Source organism: Callorhinus ursinus, unplaced genomic scaffold, assembly GCF_003265705.2.
Source record: "Callorhinus ursinus isolate GAN/ISIS: 27379988/994484 unplaced genomic scaffold, GSC_fseal_2.0 scaffold25, whole genome shotgun sequence".
Lineage (NCBI taxonomy): Eukaryota > Metazoa > Chordata > Mammalia > Carnivora > Otariidae > Callorhinus > Callorhinus ursinus.
The window spans coordinates 9,833,417-9,846,568 of NW_027397087.1; the positions used below are offsets into that span (position 1 = coordinate 9,833,417).

Sequence of the window (13,152 nt, forward strand, 5' to 3'; positions counted from 1 at the left end):
TGAAAGAAATGAATCTTCTCAGCATCTTCTCTTCTTATGTGAATGCTAAGGTAGAGATCCAAGTTCTATTGCTTTCATGGCTGTTAGAAGATACACACACAACATAACAGATTTGAGTTAATCAACATTACAGTTATTTTAGAGACCAAAAACTGGGGCTTTTCATCGTATTTAGAAAGTAGAACAAAGTTATGAAAAGAAAAAGTATTACTTTAAATAGCAAAAGAAACTAGCAATCTAATCAAAACAGATACAAATGAAAGGATTAAAGATAGCTTTTAAAAAAATTAACCAAAACATGAATTAAAATATACCTGTTTATCCTTTGAGGTTGCAAAGGAATAATGGGGATCACAGTATTACACAGAGACTTGCAAAGAGGGCAAAGATATTCTCCACTCTCCAAATCGAAAAGGTCAACATGAATGCGCTGCTGAGAGCTCAGTTGTACAGCTTCAAAATACCTGCAAAATTCCAAGGCATGTGTCCATTCAGAATGACGCATTTATCTTTGTTCTAATCCAAGAGACAAAAATCTGGAATTTTTGCTTCAATAAATGTCTTTAGAATCTATATGCCCCAACACCCAAGTTAAAATTACAGAAGAAACAGGATACCCATTCTTTTGGAGGCAAAGTGGAGGACACATCATGCCAGAAACAAATTTAAAATAATTCTACTGAATCATAACGTGGCTCCTAACTCAAAAGCATGGAAATACAACGTAGACACTACTTCCCTCAGTTTCCAACGGTCAACTATAATAGTAAAGGCTGTTACAGGAAAATTATGTATTTTAATAATGCCAAAAGGGTGAACCCTATACAAAAGATTTCCTAGGAATAATATTTCTGAATTTTTCTCTTTTAGAGGTGGAACTAGAATTTCTTGTCCTATTTTATCTCAAAGGTACTTTTTATTCTGTTTTCAGAGAAATGAGACTTTTTAGGAAGAAAGATTACAGCTTCTTTTACACAAATACTGATCAAGAGCAATTAACTAGCTTATGGAGAGGAAATACAAAGGGGTAGTGAAAATTTAAAGTTGATAACTTTTTACACCCATTTCTAAAGGTGATAATAAGTATCACGCAAACAAAATTAGTAATTAAAACTGCTTCACTTATTCACATAAAAAGGAAGGAAAGAAGACATGAGAAAACATGCCTTTTTGTGGCCTTTAGTGAACTTCAATTATTCCGAGTTTCTTTCAAGAACAGGTCAGAAGGACAACTTACTTTTGCCAGCACACTGCATGCATTACATGACCACAGCTTCCTGTGTAAGTTCCATATGCTAAGTCTGGATCCATGAAAAGGGGGTCCACGGTTTCTGGTACAGGAGGACAAAAATAGGAGGTATATATTCATCTCCCCCACAGTCATAAAATGAAAAAAAAAAAAAGAGAGAGAGAGAGAGATTATCAGGTCTAAATTTCTAACCATAAGCTTTCTTAGGAATGTCTAACTAAACTGTCATAGTATCTTGATAGCAGGAAATATATTCTTAATAGTAAATAAAAATTTTAGAGAAAAATAAAAGCTAGACTTCCAGGAAGGATTTAAAATTAGTATGAATTAATGACATCCTCTATTTTTGATTTGCATTTTTTATTCTGAACATTAGGTTTAAGTTGCTCTGTCTTAGCTGTTGAAGTGATTTTCTATGATTCATGCACAATTTGCTTTTGTAATTTTAAGAGTAATTTCAATTACTTTTTAAGGGATATTTAAGGCATTATAATCTACTGGAAAAATCCAAAGCAAAGACGAAGTGGCTCAAAATCTGGTTTTATTACGTATAACTCATGGCCTTGGGCAAATTATTTAACTTCTCCGTGCCTCAGTTCCTTCATCGGTAAATGGAGCCAATATTGGTACCGAACTCATAGAGCTGTTGTGAGGATTAAGTGAGTAAATACACAAAAAAGCACTTAATCGGTGCCTGGCATACAGTACATACTCAATAAATGTTAGTCTTTTTTATCATCATTATTATTGTTATTCCAAGGGTATGTTATAAAGCAGCTAACTCTGATGCAATGTAAAAAAAAATCCCCAAAAAAACAAAAAACCCAAAAGCATTACCTAATTAGTGTTCCTGCCAAGAAAATATCTAATATGAACCTAATCTTGAGGCATAGACAAATCCGCAATGTAAGACACTGTACAAAACAATAGGTCTGCATTGTTCAAAGAAGTTATCATGAAAAAAAAGGCTAAGTGACTATTTTAGATTAAATTGGACTAAAATAGACATAATAAAAGTGACGCATGAAACATGTCTGGATCCTGAAAAAAGAAAAGTCTAGCTAAAAAAATAAAGATATTTTGAGGGCAACTGGGAAAATCCAAATATGGATTAGGTGATATTCCTGAATTATTATTCATCTTTTAAAATGTTATAATGGTATGATAGATATATAATAGATTATCCTTAGCTTTAGAAAATGCATATGGAAATATTTAGGGATCAAAGTCATATGCCTGCATCCTACCTTCAAAAGGTTCAGCAAAGAGAAATGGAGATAGGTAGATAGCCACAGACTGAGCAATGTGGCCAAGTGTAACAAAAATTAAAATTAAAAAATAAAACAAAGGCGCCAACATGGCATGTAAAGACCCAGAGTCCATTTTACACATGATAAAATGTGATCTGACTAAATAAAGCTAAATAAAGTCTCATTCCCAAACTTCTTTCAATATTTTTTCTAATTATATAAGTATGAAAAGAAATGCTCAAAAGGATATTTATTAAACAATACATACCCCCTGAGAGTTCTATAGGTTTTCCCCTGTTCTGGGTTAAGGCGGTGGATTTCTGGACACAGGCCGATAATACCATGGCATTATTTTCTATTTTCACCTCTTGTTCTTCTTGGCAGAGGATGCATGTCAGCACCTCCTTTTCAGTAACAGTCGGACCCCGTTTAGGACCCAAAGCAATTCTAGAGTAGTCACTGACTGCTGGGGTGCTACCAAGAGAAACGACCAGAAATGAGGACACATGTTTTGGTGACTTGTCTTTATATTTTGGTAGATTTTAAGTAACTGTAGGGCAAGAACTTTAAGAACAAAAATAGTAAAATAAAAATAACTTAGCAGTATTAGCTTAAAATCTTTCCCCTTGATTTTTCTGACTCATCAGTTAATTTGCTTATTAGAAAATGCATTTTGAGCTGCTAAGTGCAAAAAAAGCAGATCACAAAGTAGACTGTATAATTATACTTAATTTATTGTACCAAGAAGCTGGGTTATTGGTTTTTTCTGATTATAAAAGTAATGCAGGCTTATTAAGAAATTTTGGAAAATCTGGATAAGTATAAAGAAAATAAAAAGCATTATACACTCACAACCTAGAGATAACCATTTGTATATTCCCATCCAGTTCACGTTCTATTTATAACATTCTTTTTACATATTAAGATCATACTTAAAAACATATACAGATTTGCATCCTGCTTTATTCACTTGTATCTTAGTTGTTTTCTCATGCCATTAAAATTTCCTCAGAAACATTATTTTTAAATGGCTGCCCAATACTCTTACTATATGTGCGTAATAGTTTTATCCATTCCTTCTTACTAGGCATTTCAGTTTCTATTCTATTTTGGTAGGCATTAAAATAAAGACTTACATCTTAATGATTTAGCAATTCTTAGTATGTACTCAATGTGTGTAATAATAATATAATAACAGCAAATATTTATAAAGCACAATTGCAATGTGAGGTACTGTTTAAAATACTTCATATTACGTTAACTCATTTAATCTTTACAAACAATCCTATGAGGTAGGTCCTAATATTACCTTCCATTGTTAAAATGAAGAAACTGAGGCCTAGAGACAGTAAGAGACTTACCTAATGACTCATCACTATGAAGTAGCAGAGTCAGGATTTAACCCATGTGATCTGACTTCATAGGCCACGCTCTAAACTACTCTGCAATACTGCCTCTTTCCCTGTACAAGAAGCTCCCTGAAATGTCACAGATCATTCAACAAACTGGAAATAACTTACATGTTTATTATCCATGAAATGAAATTATATAATACAGAATATTATGCAGTTTTTAAAAGGTGCAGTTTAAAAAGCTAAGTCTGGTATAACCTCATAGGAGGTGTTCAGCAAGACGTGGGGTAAGGTTTATTTTTTTGGTTATCATAAGGACTAGGGAACACTACTGGAATGAGTGGATGAAGAGCTGGAGATGCTAACTGTCCTGCAATTCATGGAGCATGAAAAAGAACTGCTGCCCAAATGTCAAGACTGAGAAACACTGAGCTCGTTTTGTATGTAAGAACATATTGCACAGATTGCCAAGTGAAAATGACAAGTTGCAGAATGACACACATGTGATAACACTTATGCAAATAAAACCAAAGACTGAATGATACAATATAATTTCTACAGTTACATATATTTATATGTAATAGCATAATAGCCATTCTAACAGGATAAACATAAAACTTATAACCAGAATATCTACTGAGGAAGGGCAGAAAGGGGTCCTGGGTTAGGCCACTGCTCAAACAGAACTTTAGCTTTATGTCTAACATTTGATTTTTAAAAGGAAAATGTGTCAATATAACTGTAATTAAAATTTTGTTTTAAAAAATATAAGAAAATATATTTGTGACTTTGGGATTGAGAAAGCCTTAAGATACCAAAAATTAAAACTCTAAAAGACTGATAAATCTGTCCTTATCAACACTGAAAACTCTGGCTTAACTTCATAATTAATGTTAAAGAATTGGGACAAAATATGGGAAACATGCAACAAAGTTTAGTATCCATAATTTGAAAGGACTTCTAAAGATCAATAAAACAAAAGCAAAGTATCCAAAAGAGATGGGCAAAGGTAACAGGTAATTCCCAGAAGACAAAACACAACAGACTAGTGAACAATCATATGAAAAGATGCTCAACCTAATACTAACTAGTAATCAGGGAAATTCAGACTGGCACAGGCTTATAATGTTGATTATATCTAATTTTTTCAAGTACTGATAATAGTAATTATTGGTGAATATGAAGGAAATAGAAACTCTCAAACACTGTTGGGAGTAGGAACTGGTAAAACTACTCTGGAGGACACTGTGGCAGTATCTATTAAAATTTCAAATAATTATGACTCAGCCCTTTCACATATTAATTTCATCCTTGAGAAGTACTTATACAATTGTACAAGAAGGCAAATATTAAAAAATGTTCTGACACATTGTTTATAATAAGGGAAAAATGGAAAATAAGGGAAAATCAACTTAAATGCTCAAAGTCTGATAAATAAAATATTGTATATACACACTATGGACTACTATGCAGTAGTCATAAAGAATCACGTAGAATCTATACCATAGATCTATATGCAGTGACATGAAAAGATTTATAAGACACTGAGTAAAAAAGCAATCTGCAGAACAAAAGGCATGGTAAAATAACTTATTAAAAAACACAAAACAAAATTCATTTATGTGCACATTAATAAATGCACAGAAAGAGGTAGAGAACAGGAGTTATTTATTAACAATGGTTATCTGTGCAGAAAGATAAGGAATGTAGAGGATGGTCAAAGGGAACTTACTGTATTATTTGAATTGTTTTCAATGAGAACACAATTTTATGTATGCAATCAATCAGGCAATAAAAAGTAAATAATAAAAATATTAAGGCCATTAATTAACTATGAGCACATATTTGCTTATATCCTGTTGTTTGGACAAATATATGGTAATCTCTTTCATTACTTTCTAAGGAGTATACTGCCAATATGTAATATCTAGAGGGCTAGAACTTCTGTTGTTTAAAGTTTTGTGTTAATTTCTAGTTTTATTACTATCATCAGCCAAGGATATCTTAACCTTTATATCTTTTTTTTTAATCTTTAAAATATACAGTCTTTATTCTTATTGGTACTTGTTAGCATATTCAACTTCAGGAATACAGGTATATTATGTATATTGTTACTATTGTTATTGCAAAGGCACAATTTCCTAAAACTATCCACAACACACACTGTTTAAAGAGCAGTGGATTAAAAGTACCCTTATTTTGCCTCCTTTTCTCACTGTATCTATGTAACATCCCACAAAGTTTGACTCTCAGCAGGTTAGCTGATTTCCCCAAAAGCACACCACAGTGGGACCCAGAACACTAGATTTACTGATTCCCATTTTTTTTTTTTTTTTAAAGATTTTATTTATTTATTTGACAGAGAGAGACACAGTGAAAGAGGGACCATAAGTGGGAGAGGGAGAAGCAGGCTTCCCGCTGAGCAGGGAGCCTGATGCGGGGCTCGATCCCAGGACCCTGGGATCATGACCTGAGCCGAAGGCAGACGCTTAACGACTGAGTCACCCAGGTGCCCCTGATTCCCATTTTCTAATGTGGTATCCATGACCACAACTATAGGCATTGTCTTCTTTCTCTTTAAGAAAAAATGAAAAACGAATATAAACCACCTTTTTCAGGTGAAGGATTTTTTTTTCCAATCTGTAATAACTGCAGTATTTTTACCAGAAATCATAAAAATGCTGTGGAATATTTGAACTGATACATAAATGTGCATCTAAAAAAGCCTGTGCAATATGTAATACACTCTGCAATATATTATGTCAATATAAAAGAATATTAAAATAAGTTCAAACACAAAAAGTACAATTAGTACTTACATTTTTTAACATAAAAAATAAATAAAAGAGCCTGTACATACAAGATAACAGAACTTGATTTTGATTTGTGCCATTCCCATTTTGTATCTTTTTGTGCATAAAGCCTCTCAACAAAATATTGTGCACTAGAACTGTTTATGAACATAAACTTACATTCAATTAGTACCTTAAGAGCTTTCACTGTGCCTTTCCTAGTTTAAAAATAAATGTAATTTCTCTTACTATGAAACATATTTTGGAAAAATTTTATTTAAAATGAGTATGTCATTTTCCCTCCAAAAAACTGAGTTGCTGATTTCTAGTTTTGCTTGGTTTTACCTCTCTTCCTCCATAATGGAGTCTTCTTTCCCAGACATTTCTGAGGTGCTGTCATACATGAGTTTGTGAGTTTCAATAAAGTTTTTCTGTAAGGCGGACATCTGAGCCATGATCTTCTGGCGGTGCAGTCTAGCAGCTTCAGCTTTTCTTTTCCGTTCTGCTTTTTCTTTATCATGAGTAATCTGGGTATTAAGAAGCCACAAAAATTAGGTAAGAGCCATTGTTGAAATTTACATATACTGTTCAGTCAGGCAAAATTTCCTAGAGTTAAGAGTCTGATAAAATTTGATTACCGCTTAAGCTTAGACTCAATCTAATGTCTCAAAATGAGCATACAGGCTCCATCATATCATGCAACTAACTGCTTTTTTTTTAAAGATTTTATTTATTTATTTGACAGAGAGAGAGAGACAGCGAGAGAGGGAACACAAGGAGGGGGGAGTGGGAGAGGGAGAAGCAGGCTTCCCGCCCAGCAGGGAGCCTGATGTGGGACTCGATCCCAGGACCCTGGGACCATGACCCAAGCCGAAGGCAGACGCCCAACGACTGAGCCACCCAGGCGCCCCTAACTAACTGCTCTTTTGGTTATTTTAATAATTCAATGTAAAAGCCCCAAGTACCTTAAGTATCTAATAAGTTGCATTTTATACTCAATGCAGGTAGATTTAGAAATAAAGTTGAAAGAAAAAAATTTTAAATCATATGTCAATCATTTAATCACTCACATTTAATCAATTTTACCCAATTTGATGATATCTAACAGTTATGACTAGATGCACTGCTAAGACTGAGAACTTAAACATATTACTGAGATGCATGGTGTCTTTTTGTTTGTATCTAACTTAAGTCCACTGTTTTTCTTTTAGGAGGGATAGTTAAAAATCACAATAAAAAAAACACAAGTAATAGTATTCTAATAATTTTAAGATTAGAATAATCAAAACCTGATTTGTTATATTATAGAATTCTGTAACCTAAATATTACCGCATTTCATTGAATCTAAGATGTAGCATTATCTTATGTTCCACTAAGAATGCTGTTGATTAAATTATAAGAAGTCATTACAGGATATATCCCAATTTCAGATATTAAAATATTTCAAAAATTAATAAATTATAGTATTTCCAAAAGAGCTCCACTGTACATCAATTTCCTCTGCTTTTATAAAATACATATGTTATACTGGACAACTACATGTCAAATACCACTAATCCCTGTGATATAGAAACAACGAACAAAAGAAGATGGACATCTCAGAAACTTTACAACAGGTTCCTTCTAACAAAAAAGCAGCAGCTCTCTTACACCAGTAAAGTTCAAAGACAAAGAACATCACCATCATTACGTTATTACCTCATCATTCTTAATAGATTCTGATCCTGATGTAGTTGCTACAATTAAACAAGATTTTTCTCTTAATCGCTTCACTGTGTCAAACATCTGTGAGAAACAGATGAAATGTTAAAAAGATTTGGTTAGACTGACCAGAAACAGAAAAATTCAGTAATTTGATTTTGTCATCATGTCACCAAATATCTTTGACTTAAACTTGACATATATACACACACACACAAATAGTTACACATGTAAATAGTTATATAATTAGTTTAAGTATATAAAAAGTAACTCCTGCCTATGACAAACAGCTCCCCTAGTTGATGAGCAATACAGCTAAGGAGGAGGTTGCAGGCAGTAAAATCAGCTGAATCTATCTGCAGGTATGAGAGAGAGTACCTCTACTTTTGCCAGGGGAAAATTTTTTTTTAATTTAAAATAACATTTTTAGTACAAAGACATATAAAGACAAAAATAGAAAATGGAAAGTGAATCCCTCTCTTCCTGCAGCCAGTCGCTCTCCCCAAAATTAACTAAATTAAAGATTATTAGGGGGCACCTGGTGGCTCAGTCAGTTAAGCGTCTAACTCTTGACTTTGGCCCAGGTCATGATCTGAGAGTCATGAGACTGAGCCCTGCTTCGGGCTCCACTATGGGTGTGGAGCCTGCTTAAGATTCTCTCTCTCCCTCTCCTTTGCCCCTCCCCTGCTTTCTCTTAAAAAAAAACAATTGCCATTTTTTTTGCAGAAAAAAAATTATCAGAATATATTTTTCTATATTTACATATATTCTCATCAAAAGCAACCCTACCATTTACACTGTTTCCTATATTTCTTTTTCACTTAAACATTTATCTGTGGATATATTTCCACAATAGCTTATATAGATCAGTCTCATTCTTTTTAACAAAAATCAAAGTTTTAGCAATAGGAGGGTACATCCACAAAACTTATTTATATTTTGAAGGAGTCACATTCTCATGTGTAAAAACCTCCCACAAGGAACTTACAACACAACTTTATATTAAACATTTGGAGAAAATACCTAGTAAGTTTATGAGCTGATACTTGTACTTTTTGTCTATTTTGACAATGAACTTTGGTATTCTAAAAGAAAATAAATTTTTGGAAACAGATCTCCAATATATAACATTGTATCTATAAGATATAAATGTTGAACTAAATGTAGTTCAGTTGATTTTTTTTCTTTTCTTTCCTTTTTTTAAGTAGGCTCCATGCCCACTGTAGAGACCAATGCGGGGCTTGAACTCAAATCCCTGAGATCAAGACCCGAGCTGAGATCAAGAGTCGGATGGTTAACTGACTGAGACACCCAGGTGCCCCTGATTTCTTTTCTTTTCTTTTTTTAAAAGATTTAATTTATTTGAGAGACAGCGCAAGCGTACATGAGCGAGGGGGAGCGACAGAAGGAGAGGGAGAAGCAGACTCCCCGCTGAGCAGGGAGCCCAACTCGGGGCTCAATTCCAGTACCCCGGGATCAGGACCTGAGCCAAAGACAGAAGCTTAGCCGACCGAGCCACACAGGTGCCCCATCAATTTATTTTCTTAATAAGAGTCGAATACTTATCTACCTTGTTTCTGTTTTGGTTTTATATTTTTAAAATTATTATATTGGCAAATTTAACACAAATACTAAATACTTGTGAATTCTATTCCAAGAGAAACCTTAATAATAACATCATTATCTTATATTATATCAAGCATGTTTAAGGAGCATCTCTAGTTAAGAAAAAGCTGACTTCTTGAAGTACAGATCAGTACCAAGATCTCCAATTGATATAAATATGGAAAATAACCACTCTATATTCTAGTTATCAAAACAATATCTAGCTGATCACATCAGAATCTTAAAATAAATACAGTGAGGGGAAGCTCCATAATCTTGGCTTCATGTTTCCATGTGGAGGGTTTCCCATTAAGGTAATATTCCTGGCTTCTCTTACTACCCCTTATTCACTCCTCCTCAAAGGCAGTGGCATCTACCCAACAGTTCAAGCTTCAACTCTGAGTCATTTTTGACTCCGTGATCTCCCTCATCCTTTCCACCATTATCTATCAACAAATCCTATATATTCTGCTACCAAATTACATCTGAATCAGTTCAGCTTCTTGCCATCTGCACCTGAGCCTTGGTCATGCTCATTTCTCAACAGGATTTCTGCAACAGTTTTCTTTCTTTTCTTTTTTTTTTTTAAGATTTTATTTATTTATTTGAGAGAGAGATAGGGAGAGGACAAGCAGGTGGGAAGGGTAAAGGGAGAGGCAGACTCCCTGCAGAGCAGGAAGCCTAACATGGGGCTCGGTCCCAGGATCCTGAGATCACGACCTGAGCCGAAGGCAGACACTTAACCGACTGAGCCACCCAGGCGCCCCTCTGCAACAGTACTGTAATAGTTTCTCTGCTTTTACTCTTGTCCCCTATAATCCACTTACACCACAGGAGCCACAGTGATCTTACAGAAGTAGAGACCAGAGTATGTTACTCAAAATCCTTTAATGGTTTCCCACTGTCCTCAAAAATAACATCCATCACTTTACCCTCACCTGTCAGGTCCTATATGATCTGGCTCTTGGCTGCCCCTCTGACCTTGTTTCCTACCTTCTCTCCCTCCCTCATTGTGCTTCAGTCATACTGGCCTTCTTTCTGGCCACCTTAGAGCTTTTGCAGTGCTGTCTCCTTTTTGTGGAATGCTCTTCCAGATTTTTGTAAGTCTGGCTCCATGTCATTCAGTTTCAATGTCACCTCCTAAATAAGGACTTTTCTTTTTTTTAAAGATTATTTACTTGAAAGAGAGAGAGAGAGAATGTGAACAAGCAGGAGGGGCAGAGGGAGAGGGACAGAGACTCTCAAGCAGACTCCACCCTGAGTGCAGGGCCCAACACGGGGCTCAATCTCACAACCCTGAGATCATGACCCGAGCCGAAACCAAGAATTGGATGCTTAACTGACTACGCCACCCAGGCGCCCCAAAAGAGGCCTTCTGACTACCCATCTGAAGTTACCCTCTATTCATCTACTGAATTATCCTTTTCTTGTTCATTGACTGTACCTCAACTAGTGTATTCTCCATCATAGCAAGCACCTTATCTGTGTTGTTCAGAGTCTAGAAATGACCATGGCACTATAATAGGCATTCAACAGATGCTGACTGAATAATGCCACAAATAAATCTTAATTTATTAAAAAAAAAACTTCCATTAAAACATGAAAATATGTGAGTGACCATGAAATCAGTAGTAAATGACTTTATAATTGGAGAATAATGGTTTAACATTACAGGCAGAGGATTCTTCAATATTTAAACCAAGATATGATACAGTTTATTTATCAGGTTCACCTGGAGTATCCATGTTATCATGTCCTTCTGGCCTTCTAACTGGGGAATTCCTTTGAGTTTTTCCAAAAGCATTTGTATATTCTGAGCATTCATGGCTGAACTTCCCAATCCTTTTTTAAAACACAAAAGTTACAAATCATAAATAAAAACCTTTATAATTATAATCTACAGTGTTATGTTATTCACATTGCCAACCAAAGTTCAAAATCACTCCCTTAACTACATTAATTTTTCAATGGAAGAACCTGCAATGACATGAAGTACTCAATACTAAATTAAACAACTTGAAAAATTTGAATTATTTTAAAACTCTTAATATATTTTCCACTGGGGCTGCTAAATAAAAGCTACCTTTAATGATCTGTCTCCCGCCTTTCCTCCACTTGGCTCACTGTCTAGTAAAAGTAGTTAATGAGAACCAAAGCTCCCAAAAATATGAAAGTGGGGGCTTTTTATATCCATAAACTAAATAGGTTTAGGATGTCTTCAAGGACCTAAAAAATACAGTCTGTAAACAGAATAGGAGATGCTTTTCTCCTACTGGTTTCGTAATCAATGTCCCTGGAATGTGCTTTGATGAAACTGTCTTAATGTAATAAATAAATATAAATACATCTTAGTAAAAATCTAATCTAAACCTATCCTGTTCTGCAGGAAGAAAACAGTGCAAGACAAACACACTATCATTCACTCGGACGTCTACAATCATTTTATATTCAGGAACATTAATGGAGTGTTATGGTTGATGAGGAAGCAAATATTTGTAATACTGAGACAAAGAATGAAAGTAAGAAACTATCAATGTATGCATCCCCCACTCAAAAAAAAGGGGGGGGTTAAGCAGTGAGAAAGATTGTAGTAGGGGATTGAAAATATATTTTTATTGTTGAAAACATCAGTTAAAAACTAAAGATGCTAGGAAAAGTCTTAATTTCAGAACTGTCTATAGTTTAAGGAGTGGTAGATTAACACTCTGTAAGAGCTAAACTTACAAATTCGTAATTAGCTGAAGCTATGCTTAAAATTAATACTAAAACATACTTGAAGCCTTATGGTAAAAGTCAAATGTCACTTCTTCTTCAGGAGCTTTTTGAAGCTGCTGCTTTTCTTCTAGTAAACCCAATGCCAGAATATGAAATGCCTGAAAGAGGAATATGAAAAGATCTATAAAACTGTGCTTCCGGAGGTAAATATATTTTAAATGAAGGTAAAAATAAGCAATCTGATAGGTAAAAAAGGGGCAAAGGTTATAAACAAGAAGTTCACAGAAAGAGAAATGATAAATACACATATGAAAAATGTTCAACCTCACTTAAAATTGAAGAAATGTGAACTGAAACAAGACCATCCTGTTTTTCACCTATTAGAGTGGCAAAATTTTTAGAGTTTAGTAAAATACAGAGCTGGGTGAGGTGCTGGGAAACAGGCACTTTCCACCACACCGGTTATGTCAAAGTAAATTGGTATAAC

At 34.5% G+C, this 13,152-nt stretch overlaps 1 protein-coding gene across 1 annotated transcript in view; it reads right to left on the minus strand.

The window, feature by feature from the left end:
- Positions 1-13,152, minus strand: part of UBR1 (ubiquitin protein ligase E3 component n-recognin 1) — a 133,201-nt gene that overhangs the window by 36,824 nt on the left and 83,225 nt on the right. Inside the window, exons 26-32 of the mRNA XM_073876909.1 lie at positions 12,724-12,823; positions 11,683-11,792; positions 8,343-8,429; positions 6,989-7,170; positions 2,768-2,973; positions 1,238-1,331; positions 315-464 (exon numbers count right to left, since the gene is read on the minus strand). Of these exons, the coding sequence (XP_073733010.1) occupies positions 315-464; positions 1,238-1,331; positions 2,768-2,973; positions 6,989-7,170; positions 8,343-8,429; positions 11,683-11,792; positions 12,724-12,823 (929 nt within the window). The remainder of the gene's footprint in view (positions 1-314; positions 465-1,237; positions 1,332-2,767; positions 2,974-6,988; positions 7,171-8,342; positions 8,430-11,682; positions 11,793-12,723; positions 12,824-13,152) is intronic.